This window comes from Suillus fuscotomentosus (genome assembly GCF_016647785.1).
Source record: "Suillus fuscotomentosus strain FC203 chromosome Unknown F5891scaffold_3, whole genome shotgun sequence".
NCBI classification, from domain to species: Eukaryota; Fungi; Basidiomycota; class Agaricomycetes; order Boletales; family Suillaceae; genus Suillus; species Suillus fuscotomentosus.
Genome location: NW_024539515.1, coordinates 1,531,950 through 1,549,882, shown reverse-complemented (window position 1 = coordinate 1,549,882; position 17,933 = coordinate 1,531,950). Strand labels below are relative to the sequence as shown.

At 47.9% G+C, this 17,933-nt stretch overlaps 7 protein-coding genes across 7 annotated transcripts; 4 read left to right on the top strand and 3 right to left on the bottom strand.

Annotated features, from left to right (window-relative positions):
• Positions 1–625: 625 nt before the first annotated feature.
• F5891DRAFT_372069 (putative diphthamide synthesis protein-domain-containing protein) lies at positions 626–2,779 on the bottom strand. The gene is made up of 4 exons (XM_041371592.1): positions 2,361–2,779; positions 2,177–2,298; positions 1,599–2,127; positions 626–1,550 (listed from the first exon to the last, which is right to left on the bottom strand). The coding sequence occupies exons 1-4, from the start codon at positions 2,663–2,665 to the stop codon at positions 929–931; spliced, it is 1,578 nt and encodes a 525-aa protein (XP_041233015.1). The 5' UTR covers positions 2,666–2,779; the 3' UTR covers positions 626–928.
• Position 2,780: 1 nt separating this feature from the next.
• On the top strand, positions 2,781–7,515 carry F5891DRAFT_372114 (patched family-domain-containing protein). The gene is made up of 6 exons (XM_041371593.1): positions 2,781–3,085; positions 3,136–5,667; positions 5,723–5,945; positions 5,996–7,032; positions 7,081–7,373; positions 7,425–7,515. The coding sequence occupies exons 1-6, from the start codon at positions 2,969–2,971 to the stop codon at positions 7,462–7,464; spliced, it is 4,242 nt and encodes a 1,413-aa protein (XP_041233014.1). The 5' UTR covers positions 2,781–2,968; the 3' UTR covers positions 7,465–7,515.
• On the bottom strand, positions 7,472–8,623 carry F5891DRAFT_372057 (uncharacterized protein). Its single transcript, XM_041371591.1, has 2 exons — positions 8,260–8,623; positions 7,472–8,204 (listed from the first exon to the last, which is right to left on the bottom strand). The coding sequence occupies exons 1-2, from the start codon at positions 8,459–8,461 to the stop codon at positions 7,567–7,569; spliced, it is 840 nt and encodes a 279-aa protein (XP_041233013.1). The 5' UTR covers positions 8,462–8,623; the 3' UTR covers positions 7,472–7,566.
• Positions 8,507–9,898, bottom strand: F5891DRAFT_1137194 (uncharacterized protein; the record flags this gene model as incomplete). Its single annotated transcript, XM_041364826.1, has 3 exons — positions 8,507–8,970; positions 9,035–9,495; positions 9,545–9,898. The coding sequence occupies 3 exons, from the start codon at positions 9,896–9,898 to the stop codon at positions 8,787–8,789; spliced, it is 999 nt and encodes a 332-aa protein (XP_041233012.1). The 3' UTR covers positions 8,507–8,786.
• A 723-nt stretch (positions 9,899–10,621) lies between these two features.
• F5891DRAFT_372040 (uncharacterized protein) lies at positions 10,622–11,897 on the top strand. The gene is made up of 3 exons (XM_041371590.1): positions 10,622–11,204; positions 11,267–11,652; positions 11,706–11,897. Exons 1-3 carry the CDS (start codon positions 10,653–10,655, stop codon positions 11,812–11,814), a joined length of 1,047 nt encoding a protein of 348 aa, XP_041233011.1. The 5' UTR covers positions 10,622–10,652; the 3' UTR covers positions 11,815–11,897.
• A 3,334-nt stretch (positions 11,898–15,231) lies between these two features.
• Positions 15,232–16,276, top strand: F5891DRAFT_1001762 (uncharacterized protein). Its single transcript, XM_041360198.1, has 4 exons — positions 15,232–15,490; positions 15,542–15,664; positions 15,717–15,795; positions 15,854–16,276. Exons 1-4 carry the CDS (start codon positions 15,246–15,248, stop codon positions 16,058–16,060), a joined length of 654 nt encoding a protein of 217 aa, XP_041233010.1. The 5' UTR covers positions 15,232–15,245; the 3' UTR covers positions 16,061–16,276.
• A 167-nt stretch (positions 16,277–16,443) lies between these two features.
• F5891DRAFT_940265 (uncharacterized protein) lies at positions 16,444–17,866 on the top strand (the record flags this gene model as incomplete). The annotated part of the gene is made up of 2 exons (XM_041374273.1): positions 16,444–16,931; positions 16,978–17,866. The coding sequence occupies 2 exons, from the start codon at positions 16,444–16,446 to the stop codon at positions 17,864–17,866; spliced, it is 1,377 nt and encodes a 458-aa protein (XP_041233009.1).
• Positions 17,867–17,933: the final 67 nt, after the last annotated feature.

Sequence of the window (17,933 nt, the reverse complement as noted above, 5' to 3'; positions counted from 1 at the left end):
GCGGAAGCAATTCGCGTGACTCCCGGATCAGTACGAGCTTTGTACAAGCTCCACCTAAACTCCACCATGACATGCACTCCGCTACTCCCTGTCAATGTGCGCTTGGCTGTCTGCAGTCTGCGCACCCTCCGCGTTTGAACTCCACTATTTGCAATGCCTGTCTGGGCCTTTCCAAAAGGCCGTGCCTGACCTCCACACCGATTTATTCGCTCACCGCAGCGCAGCATAAGCCGTGCTCTCCAAAATGCGAGGTCGGTGGGACATTTGAGAGAGAAGAAGAATGCACAAGAACGAACCTATTGCACAAACATCTCTTATTGTAATTCGCAGTCAACGTCCGAAGGTGAATGGGTTGCAAATAATCGCATTCCGAACTCTAAATTAGTACCAAACAGCAATATCTTGAATGCAGGCAACAAAGCTCGCAATTCCGTTCTTGTGTACTGGTCAAGTAGAACAAGAGGAAGCAGAGCAGCGAGTGATGTAGCACCGTCAATGCCAGGTAGAGTCCCTGATCTGTCCTAACTCGGGGTATATAATGGCAAAATGAAGATTTGTGTCAAGGTTGAGCAATGACGTGGTGAGGTTCAAATTTACAGTCCAAAGAGGTAGCGAATATCAAAATTCTAAGAACATCGGACAAGACCTTATTTCACAATTCCGAAATTCTAGGTGTTATCGTGCATCCACCGTCATTTAGGTTGCCCAGAAAAGATCCACGCAGTGAGCCAGTGCTGACTTGCTTCATGTTTTCCTAGCTTCGGTTTGACCCATGTCATCCGCCGTCTCTCGAGTTTTGCTCTCTCCCGCTCTGCTTCCCATTGCCTCACCTCATTAATGAGGGTTCGCAAGCTCCAAGTACTAGTTTTGATTGAGAAATTTATGTAGCGATGAGACGAGTCCAGTATCACCGAGACTCGCGCTTGAATTAAAGATATGAAGACTTCGTCCTAGCAACAGCCCATGGACTGCCTGCTTCGTAGAAATCCATAGGATATCTTCCACCTCTAGCCCTTTCACGTCCATCTTTCTCCTCATTCATCCACCCTTTTGCTTGCCCTACCGCAACTGCAGTTTCATATGGGCTGAGCAGTGGTTTGTCAAAAGCGTAGCCCCAGTCTATTGACAACCGCGGACACGCTGTTTGAATGAACGTCGATATATATGGGTTAAACAGTGCAAGCTTTGCGGGCGAGAGTTCAGAAAGCAGGATAGGGATATAAGGAATGGCTGTCTTTGAGGTTGAGAGTTGGTGGGTAATGGCCTGCATCTGCTTGAAACTGCCCTGGCGCCCCAAAGTGCCGAGAATGATACCCCATATCGGATTTTCATCAGCTTGGGCAGCAATACCATGTAGAGAGGATATCTGGGAGATGGCTGCAATGCTTTTACGAGCCTTTTTAACTGCATCATCTCGGACCGTCCGCATTTCTTCGTGATTGTAAAGCTCTCTCGTGATTTTCTTGGAGTAGGGATCGTATCGAAAAGCAGGTACTGAGGGATTTGCGATCATAATGGATTCTAAGTGAAATCGGCCGTCTCCAAGATATCTAAAATACCATGAGACACTTGCTGAACATACAAATGCGATCCCTTACATCAGGGCATCTACGTCACCAAGTAGGGGAGCAGTACACCCTAGGATTTCACCGGGAGACAAAGGTTTAGATCTTGGTATTGTGGCATCATAAACGCCGGTCCAGAGTCGATGACCAGACGACGACTTCGAGACATCTCCCGCTGATGACTCTGTTTCCGCACCGTGCAGAAGTCCATTAGGTGTCGTTCCAGCGTCAGAATATGGCGATGTCAGATCTTCCTTCAACCTCTGTAGAGCTGCTACAAATTGGATTGTTGAAACTAACGCAAACCTTGTCGGCTCGTCGGGAGCTAGAGGTTCCCCTTCTCCTTCACTTGAAGGACCTTCGATCTGAAGATGACGAGTCTTGCCGATCTTCTGACCAGTAGGTATCCGTGCGTTATCTCCTTCATATTCAAGTAATTGCTTTTGAAAAGTTTGTCGGTCGTTTGGGAAATTTAATCGTATCGTCTCTGTTAAATGAGATGAGTCGATTCCGATTTCGACAAAGATATACAGGGTCTTGATTGTCGTTTGATCAATGGGCACTATGGTAAAATGAGGAATAAAACTTGAAAAAGCAATGCACGAACTCACCAAGACAGCTGTGACCATAATGGACTAACATGTCGCATCCCAATGCGACTGCAGTGTAATCATCCACGCAGCATGCACCATAAGTGACATCACCCATGATTACAGTTAACGCGTCGGTGAAACTATGACATCAATAATCAGCTTAGTATGCAGCTCTGAAAAGCAACTTCCATCACCTGCGCACCGCTCGATTATGTCCGCTATTGTGCAAGCAAACATCTGCAGGCCCTCGGGCATCTGCAGGGCGACTGTCTGTGCTCTGTTCTTGCGGACGTGGTGCACTGTTTTGTGGATTTCGAAGGAGTAATTCGCAGGAAGCTGCTTGATCGCCTGGTTCAGCAGAGCATCTGACAATATCTCAGCAGGTATTTGATTGGCGATTGCTGCTGGTGAGCCAGATTTAGATGGTGCTGCAGATTTTGAGCCGATGAAACGCTTTCGTGGTTTAGCAGCGGTGTTGGGCTTCTTGGATCGTGTTTGTTCTGCCATTAGTGAGCGGATGGATGGAAGTTTGGTGGAGATTGTTAATTTGTGATGAAGCTGTACTTAAGTAGTTGCTTGTTCCTGGGACCTCCCAATAAAAACACACGTGGACCACGTGAGTGAGTTGCTACTTTAGAGTCACAGCGTTGTGCACTTGCGTGGAATACTCGTAGTGTTGTCTCCAGTACTTTGGTTCAGTGACGATTGCTGACGTTACTTTCTACGTTCTATTTGATCGTCACATCAGTCGCGTTACCGAGACATCTCAACTCTGCATTATTTTGGCCGTCGGGTCTCTGAACTTCCACCATGTTGGAATGGGAAGGAGACAACAGAGTTGGACAATGTGCCATGAGGGGTTCTTGTGGAAAGAAGGGTTGGTTTGGGCAGCAACTTCCGTGTCCGTATGATGGCCCTCCAGTTGACGTACGTTTGATGGTGTAATATAATTGTATCTCTGCTCACCGTTACTCCAGCCCGAGGACAGCAAAGCCAGAGATTTGCTTGTGTCAGTTTGTGGTGCCCAATTCGTAGAAGGACCTACTTGCTGCACTTCTGGTCAGGTCGAGACCCTACGTGACAGTCTAGCACAAGCCGAGCTCATCATTTCATCTTGCCCTGCATGCCGAAACAATTTCCGTTCATTTTTCTGCTCATTCACTTGTTCACCACACCAGGGATCATTCTTGAACATCACGGATACGCAGGATACCAGCTCGGGAGAGACAGCTGTAAAGACAGTTGATTTTTTCGTAGGCGAACAATTTGCTTCGGGTTTCTTCGACAGCTGCAAGAACGTCCAAGTCGGTGCCACCAACGGATACGCAATGGACCTCATTGGGGGAGGTGCTAAGACGTATTCTGAATTCCTTAAGTTCCTAGGAGATGAGAAGGACCTTGGAAGTCCATTCCAGATAAATTACCCCTCCTCCACACCCCTTGATTTTACTGCGCTAGATCCCACACCACGGAATTGCGCTGACAACGACCTGGAAAGCCGCTGCACTTGCATCGACTGCCCCACAGTCTGTCCTGCACTTCCTTACGACCCTCCACAGATGAATAGCTCAACATGCCAAGTCGGCACGCTTTCATGCCTCTCATTCGTACTCATCCTCGCATACTCCCTCTGCGTAGTTGCCTGTGTATTTGGCTATGTCCTCCAGGTCACTATAAGGAAGCGAAGAGAGAAAAGATACGAGAGAATGGCATTATCAGCGGACACCGCATCCATCCGCTCCCCTCCATTACACACACGCGGTCTTGTTGGCGCGGTCTCACTTCCGCAAGGTGATGCAAATGACTCCCTCGGAGCTCAATCAACAGAATCTCGGCGGCTCGGTCGTGGTGCTTCCCTTCTTGATCCCATTGAAGCGTCTCAGCCACGCCAATATCGCCTCAACACAATCCTTCGTCGCGTTTTCTATCGTTTAGGCCTTGTTGCGGCATCCTGGCCATTCTTGACATTTTCACTCGTGTTTACCGTGATTGGTTTGCTCAACTTAGGCTGGCAAAGATTCGACATTGAGACTGACCCAGTCCGGCTATGGGTCGCTCCCGACTCAGAAAGCATATTACAGAAAGAATACTTCGATGAACACTTTGGTCCCTTCTATCGTCCACAGCAAATATTTATCACTGCACTCTCAGGCCCTCCCATCACCGTCGACCCGCCTTCATTCACACGTACTGGTGTATCTTCGCAAGATCCTGTACTCAGTTACGACCATCTACGATACTGGATGGACGTAGAGAGTGATATACGTGCTCTCCGTTCTTCCCCCAATGACTACGGCCTCACAGATGTATGTTTCAAGCCTGCCGGGCCACAAGGAGCATGTGTCGTACAGTCTGTCGGTGCATGGTTTGGCAATGATCTCAGTAATTACGACGAAGAGTCTTGGAAAGGCCGATTGGTTCAATGTGCAAATTCCCCTGTGGATTGCCTTCCAGATTTTCAGCAGCCTCTTAGCCCACAGTATGTCCTAGGTGGCGTGCCCGAGGATATGCCTGAGCGCAATTCATACCTCGATGCAAAGGCTCTTGTCGTCACTTATGTGGTGGCGAATTCACTCGACGAGGCGGAAATCGCGAAGGCTGTCGAATGGGAGCAAACTCTGAGGGCATATCTTGTCGATCTTAGCGAACGCATTCCCTCTGAGGCGGGCATGAATATCGCATTCTCTACTGGCGTTTCTTTAGAGGAAGAAATCAGCAGGAGTACCAACACTGACGTCAGGATTGTTGTCCTCTCGTATCTTGCAATGTTCCTCTACATATCACTGACTCTAGGCAATGGGTCAGCAGCAAGGGAGGAAGAGGGTGTAATAGCATCCCTCTCTTTGTGGGCTCGCAATTTTCCTCAGCTATTCAAACGGTCAAGCATTACTTCCTCTTCGGTCTCTGTCGACTCCCGTAATACGCCGCACATTTTACCGAGACTGCCTCGCCATCTCTTCGTCGGCTCGAAATTCACGTTAGGCTTGTTTGGAATCGGACTTGTCATTCTGTCCGTCTCATCTTCAGTTGGTTTCTTCTCCCTTGTCGGCGTCAAGACGACCCTCATTATTGCTGAAGTCATTCCTTTCCTTGTACTCGCCGTCGGTGTCGACAATGTCTTTATTCTCGTTCACGAGCTTGATAGGCAAAATTTCCTCCATGGGCCTAATGCTTCAGCAATTGCTCCGGGAGGAGGATACCCAGCGTCCCGCTCTCCTAATCCTCACCGCTCACCTTTTGAATCGGCACATGATGAATCTGTCGATACTGCCTCGGTACCCTTGTATCTATCTGCAGAGGAAAGGGTTGCGCGGACGTTGGCAAAGATGGGTCCCTCAATTCTGCTGAGCTCTGTGACAGAAACAGTTGCTTTTGGCCTTGGTGCGCTGGTGCCCATGCCAGCTGTACGCAATTTTGCCTTGTATGCCGCTGGTAGCGTCTTCTTGAATGCGTTGCTCCAAGTTTCTGTCTTTGTCAGCGCGCTTACCATTGATCTGAAGCGTGTAGAGGTGAGTAATCGTCTGTCCGTTCACAGATAACTTTTTAGACTAATTACTTCTGCAGGCAAGCCGAGTTGACTGTTTCCCCTGCATTAGATGGCCTTCCCGCATCGCCCTACTTGATGCTCCCATGAACGCAAGTGGACTAGGCAAGGTTGCTCGCTTCATCCGACGCCATTATGCCCCTTTCCTCCTTCGACCAGTTGTCAAGGGTGCTGTACTCCTTATTTTTGCGGGTTTCTTCGTGCTCTCTGCAATATCGATGCAGCACATTCAGCTGGGACTTGGTTCGTAATTTAATATGAAGTCAAGCTTTACTGTACTAACCACTTGACAGACCAAAGGTTGGCTCTCCCCTCGGATTCATACCTTAACGACTACTTTGATCATCTTGATGTGTACTTGGATGTCGGACCTCCAGTTTACTTCGTATCTCACGACCTTGACGTGACCCAGCGCTTTGGCCAGCAAGAGCTCTGTGGTCGTTTCACGACCTGTAATGAGTTATCTGTCGCTAACATTCTCGAGGCTGAGCGGAAGAGACCCGAGTCGTCATTTATCTCGCAGCCGACTGCGTCATGGATAGATGACTTTCTCAAGTGGCTTGATCCTGCCATGGAGACATGCTGTCGTGTACGCAAGAGAAATCCTTCCATTTTCTGTACTCCGAGAGATTCGGATCGATTATGCCAACCCTGCTTATACGGCAAGGAACCTGCCTGGAACATCACTATGGTCGGATTGCCCGAAGGAGAAGAGTTCATGCGGTATCTGAAGCAGTGGCTCATCTCACCTACAGACGAGACGTGTCCCTTGGCTGGCAAGGCATCATTCGGCACTGCACTCTCGCTTGACGACGAAACTGGTGTCGTCGCATCTCACTTCCGCACATCACACTCGCCTCTTCGCTCACAAGATGATTTCATCAATTCCATGGCGGTTGCACGCCACATAGCAACCAAGATATCAGAGCTCACCGGATCACAGGTTTTCCCATATTCTCTGCATTACGTTTTCTTCGACCAATATGCACACATCATCGCCATCACGCAGGAGATACTCGGACTTGGGCTGGCTGCTGTGCTAGTGGTCACAGCGCTACTGCTAGGTTCATGGCGCACAGGGACAATTGTGACGGGTGTGGTCGCGTTGACAGTAATAACTGTCATGGGCGTGATGGCAGTATGGGGCATTAGCCTGAATGCTATTAGTCTGGTGAACCTGGTCATTTCAATCGGCATTGCAGTGGAGTTTTGTGCTCACGTTGCAAGAGCCTTCATGAGTGCTGGTTCCGGTTTACCAGCTGATCATCCTGCAGGACAGAAAGAGCGAGATGAAAGAATGTGGACCGCCCTTGTTGACGTCGGACCCTCGGTGAGTGGTTCTCCTAATTGGTGCCTCGCCATGACTCACATCTTTCAGGTTCTGTCTGGTATCACGTTCACTAAGCTGATCGGCATGTCTGTCCTTGCGCTCACCCGGTCCAAGCTGTTGGAAGTAAGTTTTCAAATTACTGGTGGAATTATGCACAGGTTTTATGCGCCCCCACAGATATACTACTTCCGCATGTGGCTTACTCTCATCATCTCTGGGGCTTTACATGGGTTGGTACTTCTACCCGTCGTACTTAGCCTTGCTGGAGGACCAGGATTTGCTCAGCAAGAAGCTGATGAAGAGTGGATGTCAAATGCCATCAGGAGTGATTATGAGTATGCGTAAGTGACACCCTTCAGTTTCGAAACTACTGTTAACATTATGCATGGTAGACCTTTCCTTGCCGATGACGATTCCATGGCCAGCGATTAATATTATAGAGCACGGATCAAGACTTCATTGTGATACTGTAAAACAGGGACGGTAACCTTCATAATTACAGCAGCAAAGATACCAGAGTATATAGAATTGCTTTTATACTGGAGATCTGGACCTGCTATCTCTGATGTCATCTCGACTGTAACTCCTCCTTCCGCGGCTGAGAGATTTTGAACGAGTTCTGCTACGGCTGTACCGCGAATAAGAAGAGTAGGATGCGGAACGAGAGCGAGACCTAGAAGGAGTGCGTGAACGAGAGCGACTGGAGCGCACCGAGTAGCTCCTGGAGCGGGTTCGACCCCTACGCCCATACCCAGTTCCAATCCCTCCACGCTCGTAACTTGGAGACCTCCTTCTGAGTGGCAAGCGGTCCCCACGCCTGATAGGCGAGCGGGAACGTGATCGAGAAGGACGGTACGTGTCCCTGGCGGGGGGTCCACGACGTCCAAAGCCTCTGCCTCCTCGGAAAGATTCGTTGAAACGAGAAGGTTCATAACCTCTCCTACGGAACACCGGTGAGCGGGAGCGGGAACGCGAGCGAGACAGTGAGCGCCTTTCACGGCCGTTACGTGGAGGACGAGGGCGAGAACGAGAACGAGTGCGGATTGGGAGATCAGATAACTCGACTTTCACAATCAAACCATCTAGCTGACCACCATTCATGTGTGACACAGCTTTCTGGGCGGATGCTGCATCTGTGAATTCAAGAGCAGCCTTTCCTCGATTCTGGCCGGCTAGAATGTGGGAATAAATCAGATGTGCAAGAATGATAATTATCTAGAATCTTACATTTCAGGAAGAGTGGAAGGTCAATCTTCACGATTTCTCCATAGAACGCGAAAATAGTCTGTAGATGCGCTTGCACGACGTTGCGAGACAGACCGTTTATGACAACCACTTTGCACTTCTTGTCATCGTTTCCCCCATTCTCCATGTCTACATCGGCATCCTGCAAGGGCTTTGGGGAGATGGACCGTCCTCTGGTCGACATGGTTGAGCTTGTTGGCCGATTTTTTGAACTTGCAAGGGAATGCGAAGTGACACATCACACGCGTCACATTGTCACAACACAAGACAGTTATTCCCTCTATACTACTATACCGTTGAAAATTCGTGTCATGCGCATTCAGCACTCCAAACATAGGTTTTTCTGAGGCACATTGCGAGTTGTAAAACCTTCGCCATCGCAACATCAATGTTTTCAATCAATGTCTTTCACAATTTCATCAGCCAAACAAATCTTGATTAATTTGACTGTCACCAATATTAGAAAGTGTCTCCATTGTCGGCCAAGGAAAGCTCTGCTGATTACTCAATCACTCAGTCCTTGCTTTCTTACGGCGTGAGCCCTTCTCTAATCCATGGGTCCGCTTGGCATGTCTCTTCAGCAGATCTTGACGAACGAAGGTCTGCCCACAAATTTCGCAATGATAGGGTCTCACGCCAGTATGGCTCGCTTCATGACGTTTGCATTCATTCTTGCGGAGGAACCGTTGTGGGCTATCGACAATCGTCAATGAGTGTTAGCCAGTGATCGCCAGAGATGTAGCAAAATAATGCGAACCACATGGAACAGCTGAATGGCCGTTGATCAACGTGAGCCCCGACGTGTACAATGATGTGATCTCGGCGCTTGTTCCTCTGGTCACACCCGACGACGTAACATCGGAACTCTTCTATAAGCTCTCCGCGGTCGCTCAACTTGCCCGCGAAATGCATCAACCATCCTCGATCGATCTCTTGTACAGAATGGCGTGCCCTATAGCGTTCGGCTCTGAAGGTGAGCTCAGACAACTCAATTCCCATGTGCGCGTTGAGAATGGGCGATGGATGTAGATCATTGTAGATGCTGAGATCTGGCTCGACCGTGGTCTGCCTTGGCGGAAACATATTGTTGGAGGAAGGGAACGAAAAATTGTCGTAGCTAGAAAAAATGTAACGCTCCTCTTGATTTGGGGAGAACACGCGCAGTATAGATGCATCAGGCAATGTCTCCAACTTAATTATCGGGGACGCCCTAGCCCTCTTCTGCGGAGCGCATTGTTCGAGGGACAGGCTGTTCGCTATATATGACTGGCATGGGCTCCGGCTGGGCAGTTTCCTGTGTTGCAGAAGTGGACAGGATGGTAACAATATCGTGAATTAGACGTGGCGATGGGCAATCCTGAGATGGTGGACTGGGGGTCAATTCCTGCATCGAGCCAAGAGTGGAGGGAACTGAATCGTGAATATAGGGCGGAGAGCATCGGAAGGTAACATTGCGAGGGGTGAGGTGGGGCGACAGGTATGCTGGAGGGGACGCGGGTAACCATCCCATGATGGCTGAGGGGTCGACACCTACACTGGGTGACTTCGTAAACAGTGCAAGGTTGTACATGTTGACTGTCAGGAATGAGACCAATGTTGGAAGGTGAACAAGAGAGAACATCATCCGCGAGGTGACGAGCCAAGGAGAACTCTCTTGAAGTCTGACCTTCCTCATTTTCAGTGACTGACGGAGCGGAAGCTAGGGAAGCCAATGACGATGAAGAGGAGTGCCCAAGGTTAGGCAACGAGGTGTCACTTGAAAAGGTGAAGGAGCTTTGAGACTCGTTTAAGTGACTGAGGATTCCGGCAGTATGATCTGTTAGTTGGAATGCCGCGCACGGGGGAATTGAATGATTTGGGGTGCTACTGATATCGTCCGCCCTCATATACGAAGCACTTTGTCCCTCGCTGTACAAATAGTGTCCCTCGGCGATTTGCATGAAATTACTGGAATCAATTTGGTAGTGAATTCCAAGCCCAGCGAGGAGGCGACAAGAAGGTGACTTTATGAGCCCATTGTACTGAGGATCTGGGGACAACCTTGAAAGTTCGCTATGGTCCTCGTAACGCATGTTTGAAGAAGAAAAGAGTGTGGGGGTAGTCATTCGATTTAATCGCAACGCCAGCGTCGTGGTATTATCGGAAGTCATATGAATAGTTGTTCTTGGGGCATAGCTGCACGTCGCGTCGCGAAGGTGTCTCATTAAATGTGATTAAAGTAGAATAGACTGTGAAAGAGCGAAGGTCGTAATTTTCTTGAACTGGCGGGAGATTCAACTAAAGGAGAAAGTTGCAAATGGAAATATGTCGATCCATGTTTACACCTGTTTGGCAAGAGCATTTACGTGTAGTACTTGCTGAGCACTCGACACCAGATGCTCAGGCTGAAGCCAGGTTTTCAAGTATTAGCGAGTCATGCTGGCTTTCGTGCTAGAGGTCTTACAACGGTCAATGCATCGAGATCTTTACGAAGGGCAGCTGCAGCACTGCTCCTAGGAGGCACATCTACTGCTCTCGCCGCTTATTTTCTCTTACCTGACATTTCTCGAGGCGCGCCAACTTGTGACAACATACCCCTCAGTCCGTCTCACTTCACACCAGCAAAACTCGTTTCATCTACTATCACATCGAGTGGAACAAAAATTCTGACTCTCGCGATACCTCCCGAACTTTTACCCGAGGAAGGTGATCTCTTCGCACCTATTTGGTCCGTCTTCATCAAAGACGATGACATACAAGTGGAGCGACCTTACACTCCACTTGATGGGGTAGACGAAAACGGAAATATGAAGTTCTGGATCAAAAGATATCAACATGGCGAAGTCAGCCGATGGTTGCACTCAAAACAAGTTGGGGATACCATTGAAATTCGAGGCCCTCTCAAAACCTGGTCTTGGAAGGATGATGCTTGGGACGAGATCATTTTGGTGAGGAAATAGTAATAGTCAATTTTATAAAACACTCATATCTAATGATTTTTGCGTTCAAGATATCTGGCGGTACTGGGATTACTCCGTTCTACCAGCTGCTGCGTACCGTATCATCTGGCAACTCATCATTTCAAGGTCGAATCACACTCTTACATTCATCAAAAACACTTTCTGAGCTGCCCCCGCACGATATCCTTGATCCCCTGTTAAATTTTGCACGGCATAATCCGGAGAAGTTCAGGCTGAAGTTCTTCGTTGACTCGTTTGGCGAAACCAAAGGTCAAAGTTCTATGGATCTAGAGGTACACAAGGGTTCCATTGGTAAAGAATCAATACGTAGCGCTCTCCATTCTGTCTCTTGGTTTCCTTGGTGGCGCGGTTTGTTCTCGCAAGATAGTGATGTCAGTGATCGAAAGATACTGTTTTTGGTTTGTGGTCCTGAGAAGTTAGTCCCCACTTATGTTCTCTGTTCTGATGTTGCTCATTGATATGTCGCAGAATGGTTGAGGCTATCGCGGGTCCTTATGGCCGGAACTACTCACAAGGGCCAGTAGGCGGAGTGTTGCAATCATTGGGATACAAGTCGCGCCAGGTCTGGAAATTATAGATATCCGACACTTGCAAAGCCATATGCTTCTCAAATCTCAAACTTACTTCACCCGGTACAATGGCGTCTTGTCCCCCCAGCGGGCTTTTGATCTAAGATGGGCTGCTATCTTGTGTCACTTTTAGCTTGCTAGTTATATATCTATTTGAAAGGACTCATCATGGACTAGACGCTGATTCCGTATTTTAGGTAACTTCCGTGTAATTTTGCGAGTTGTCCGCTACTGACGTGAATACATTGTTGTGTCTCCACGGCGACAACACTTCCCGGGCATATGTCGAATATTGGCACGCTCCAAGCATCGCTTTGAGCTGCAGGCAGCGCTACCGATCCCCTATTCGAACCTTCATATACTGTTTCAACTGACTCATACATTCAAACACTGCGCCTTAGAGACCCGCAGAACACGAGTCTAATCCGACAATGGCCCCCCGAGAGTTTTCAGGAACTTGTCACTAATATTGGTCATCGAACTGGTCCTCGCTAGTGTTGAATGAAGGTGGAACCATCAAACTACTGTGCAGCTTTTCCCTGTACGTGGAATCACTGGGTGTGATGAAGGTCATACTGTGAGTTTTTTGTTTTGTCCCTCTTGATATTTATAGACCAGACCAACTTGGGACAGAAGATCACTGAAAAAACAATCGCAGTTACTGCGAAGAACCAAGAACTTTGATTTCCCGGATGGTCATACAGTTGTGTCCCAATTCGTCTTTCCTGTGACCTCTTGTTTCTGTATATGCGCGCCGGAGCAACACAGATGATCAATCAGGATGTGTCTGGCTGTGAAAATCGATGCAACGTCGATGGCATCAAATGCTGTGTTTTGCATCAGAATCCCACCTTTTTTGCATACTGATGATGTTATAGCCGGAGGTGCACATGAGGCGACAGATGCTGAAGATCTTGGAAGATTTGGGGCATTGAATTGCATCGTCGAGGGCGCTTCAGCCTGGGGGAGAGGTAAGGCATTTGTTAGCCACGTGTGGACCTACTCTACCTTTCATTTTTGACCTTTCTTGAGCCTCTCCGACAGGTTGTGATCGTGACAATGCATTTCATCTAGACACGTGGGAGATCAATGAAGCGCATGGTCTCACTGATGGAATTGCTGTAAGTACTGATGCGAGTGCCAAGAACATCTTGAAAATAATATTGGCAATTTGGGAATCAAATACTAGCAACACAACCCGATTTTCAAACTCTTCCGGTGTTCAACAACTTGTGCGTGTGTCACTGCTTTGCAGATCCACAACCAGGCTGTGATTTCGACTCAATTGAGGGCTCCCGTGTTCTCCGTGATTTTGTTTGATGATACTTACTTTGCTCAAACAAGGCAAGAACGAGGGACAGCCTCATGATGCTTATTTCGCCGATATAGGCGCTGGATGGTGGTATATTTAGTGCGAACACCATCGGTTTACGTCCACCCACTTTGCCATTCGCTCACACTCACCCCTCGAACATGAATTTAGTCTCAAACGATCCTAGTTGGCTGGTCGTCATTTTGAATCGATTTCACAGCTATATTGCAGGTTTGTGGAGAGCCAGTCAGACCAACGTGTCTCGATCTGATCTTGAATGTGGTTTCGCAGTTGCATCCTTTACTGCAGTGGTATATGATTGGGGTGAGCGGACAATATTGAAAAACTATTGATATCCTAATGGTATTTCCAGCTTTAACCTTCGGACGAGAGGTAGGCCGAGTCCATATATATTAAAGTGGATATATCACTAAGAATGGTGTTATAGGTTGAACTAGTTTGGGTGAGCAGTGTCCCGTATCAGAACAACAGGTTGATGTAATTCATTCGGGCCCAGAGGCAACACTGGTCACTTACAACCATTTTGTACCTCACTGTACGTGGCTCATGTATACACGCAGTTGGCAAGTTGTGCTGACAATATTTGAATTTCTAGGTACGCTATGCTGGGATACCATATGTTGTGTATGTTTCCCAGACTGAAGAGCTCAAGTTAACACTACTAATAAGCCATCTCCCACAATCAGCATGTTCATGCTAGGTATGTCTCTTCACACGCGCTGCAATTATTTGTTCTGATTAATAGCATGCAGGAAGTCTTCCGTCAGTCCCGCTAACAGGTATAGTGAGTATTCTGCATCCATGTCTGTTATTTCCGTCCAAACAATTGCGCTCTTACCTAGGGGTGAGTTCTCCATTGACTTGTTCGTTCAATATAATGATTGCAACAGCTGTGAGTGTTTGGGTGCTCATGATCCTCCTATGCTCATCTCAAACTGGGTTTTTGTCAGGCAATACTATGTTTATTGCACTAAACTGTATGCATGTGGTGGTTGCTGCCATGCTGGGTGGTGAGTTACTCGGCTGCAATATCCTCGTGATATCTTGACTGAAATGTCATACAAGCTATCATGATTACTCGGTTACATGCCATGTATCAGGGGTCGAGAAAGATGCTTATATTTCTCATTGTGATCCTACTTGTTCTCACAATCGCCGGCGTAGTGACTACTGCAATAGGAATTAAGCGTAATTCAGAAGGTAAGCTTGGATTGTGAACAAACGACTCAAGTGCATCGGGCTCATCCAAGGAATGGCAGACGCCGTTTCTAGCATCCATCAGTGCACTTATAACTACGATAGAGATGGCCGTCTTCTGATGTCCATCACTTGGATACTCCGCATTGTATGGGAAGTCCTCGTGATGTGTCTTGTAGTCTGGATTGTCATAAAACATTTCCGGCAATTGCGACCATCATCGCAAGCCACGATCATCGGAGATTGTTTCGTGATTTTAATGAAGACTCACGCGGTGTACTTTGCAAGGTTAGTTACCAATTTGACTGTGTTTATCTTCCTCTGCTGAAGTCCCGCACATTCCAGCTTTGTTGCTGGTTCTTGGTTGGCCCTTGGTTATTTTTTTTCGACTGTCTCGGTATGCCGATCTTGCTGACATTTGCATATCAGTATTTATCATTTCTATAGGACTCGACTTCCATAGGCCATTATGGTGCTCTGAACATCTTCTCGGTCATGCAGATGTTTGTGCTGGGACCACGCCTTATCCTTAATATTCGAGGATATCATGCTAAGCTCTTAACTGAGTACGAGACAAGAACCAGGATTCCTCCTCCAAATATTTCACACGAGCCGTCAACTAGCGGTCCAAGTCACGTGTAGTACTGCCTGTGAATTCTGGAAACGCTTCAAGTGACAAACAGGGAGTAGTAGAAGAACTTCGATGCGGCACTACATAGGATTCTGTGACCGACTTCTTGAGCTATTAGCTGTACTCGACAGCTGTGTACTACTTATACCCAATACCCTGGGTTACCCATAGACAGTGTTATCATGATGTACGGCCATTATTGGGCCATTCATATAAAGTTTCACTACTATACTAATATCATAGATCACGTTACTATCTCGCTCCACTCTTGACTTCCAATGTCTATGTTCACAAACACACAGACGCATGCGCATGCCTACGAAGTCGCTCTTTTCGGTGAATTTTTCGCTCGGGATCTCAAGGCGATCCTCAATCGCCTGACATTGCACACGGAGTCCGCAGCACCCATGCACACCCGTGAAATTTTATTCGAACAGTTCGGAGTTCAGTCACAAGTACAAGGAGATGAACCAGCGTTGCTAAGAGCAAAAAAAGAACTAGGAGATGGCACGGAAAGTGGATGGTTGGTTGGACAGCCCACTTGAACGAAGGCATCGGATCAACCATAACACAGGACGCTTTTCTCATACCTCAAACCGGAATCCGTACGCGTTCATCCTGAGGCCACTGTCAGACCATGGGCTACTTGCGAAGTGATTGGTGATGCCCTCAGTTTCGCTTCGGCACTGGGATATGTGTCCGTATGCTCCAGAATTCACTGTCTGTGCTTGCGCTTATAGTGTTGTTAGACAACGATCACAAATCTACAAACGTGGATATGCATTTCGAAGAGGTGCTCTGATAATACAAATGTTCCAGCAAGAGCAGGTACGTACCCGTGTTGATATTGTCGCTCTCTTATCGCGCGTTGACTTTACTTGACTAGGTCGACCCAAAGACCTCCCTCCCTATACCAGCACACACCGACACACTCTGGGAGGTCGAGGTCAAGACTGCCACTCAAGTTAATACATCTGCACAAGCATCTAGCGGGCACGTGCAAGTGAGCACAGTCCGTACAGCTATTGATGCTGTTCTCGAAGTTCAGCTCATCATGAAAGGACTACTGGACCTCCGGCGACAGGATCTGTAGCTTAAATCACTCAAGCAGACGGTTGTTCATTATTTACACTGGATTTGAGATGGTCACCTGCTATTCTGTGCCACCTCCTTGTCCTCAAACTACATCACTGTACACTCGACTTGTGATTGAGTACTGAAGTCAAAGTCACAGGCACCATGATGTTGACTGGACCTTGTAATTTATTGGGTAGCTTGAATCAAATAACTGCTAGACCGTTTGAACCAACATGATATAAAGCGATACAAAAACATTGTAGGAGTAAGTGTTGGTGTAGTAAATCATTGACATATAGCCTATATGCAGAATTTGATTCGATTAGGACGTTCGAAAAACACTCCACGACTATGCTGCCTCATTCGACTTCTACATCTCTAGCGCAGACTATTACGTCTATGGAATCAACCGCCAGTGGGTCATCAACTCGTCTTTGTGCACTTTGTTCGACCGCTGCACGTTATACTTGCCCGAGGTGCTCTACTCCAACATGCTCCCTACCCTGCTCTCGTACCCACAAATCCAAAACCGGATGTAGCGGTGAACGCAATAAGGCGGCCTATGTACAGATGAACGCTTACGGGTGGGGTACGATGATGCGCGACTATTGTTTTCTTGAAGAAGTAGGCAGAAAAGTGAGTGAATGGGGCGGAGAAATTGCTCGTGAAGGCTACCCAACGAATGTGAAAGCAAAAGATATGAGGGGAAGAGGGGGAGCACGTGGAGCCAGCGGAAGAGGTAGAGGCGGAAGGGGGACTTCAAGGGGTGGTGGATCATCCAAAAGGGATCTGCTAAAGGCTCATCTAGACAGCTTGGACATCGAGATGGATGTCCTTTCCGTCGGAATGCAACGCAGAAAGGTAAACCAATCGACTCTTGATACAAAGTGCGCTCTTCTCTTCCGACCTTACGCATATGCTGACTCTCATCAGGACGCAGACTGCACTATTGACGATAGAGTTCAGGTTTTACCCTGGAGCGCCAGCACAATCTTCATCCGCAACATCAGTTCCATATACAACACTTGTGCATCGCAATCCCATTAATTCGTCTTTAATATCACTTCTTCAGAGACGCGTTCCTCAGCATACGTGTGCTAACAAGGACCATACCAAATCGAAGAAAGAACATCCTTGTCCAGACTGGGTTACTTCTCTTGTCCACCCTCATCCAGACGATCCCGAAGGCTTCAGAGTTCCTCTCTGTTACTTACCTGCACAAATGGACATAGCCAGAATACCACATTATCCAGGCGTCGGAGTGCAGACTGGCCCATCTTACTATAAACTATGTCCCTCTCAAACTCTTCAGGATTTGCTTCAGGGCACGCACTTCGCTGAATTCCCCACCATCCATGTACATGATCCGGACTCGTCTACATTCATCGGAAATGTCATGGCCAAAAAAGGTCAATCCTCGTCGATGTCCGAGCACGAGCACGAGCACGACGTCCGAGCTATAAAAAGACGAAAGCTAAGTGCGAAAGCGGGGAGAAAGGCGATCTCGGGACTCGTCGGTGACTACGGAAGTGAAAGTGAGTCTGCATCGGAAAAAGCGGCAGAAAGGCAAACACGAGACGAGTTGGGGGCTTTAGGGAACTATGCAGAAAGCGAAAATAGCGACCAAGATCTTGCTATAGAGGCACGCACCACCGAAGATGACATGTCCAGCATAGGTTCTTCGTCGGCGGATGAAGGAGAAAGTCCTGCGCTTGATTATGCTGCCGTTCTCGAGTTAATCAAACAAGCACAAGGCGCAGCTGATTATGATTCGGAGGTGGTTGATTGGGGTGACGATTGGGATGAAGACGTAGCAGAGTAACTTCCCTTTTTGTCGCCTACCCTGTTGTGTATGCAGACCTTCTCCCCCCTTCCCTCGTGCGCTGCAT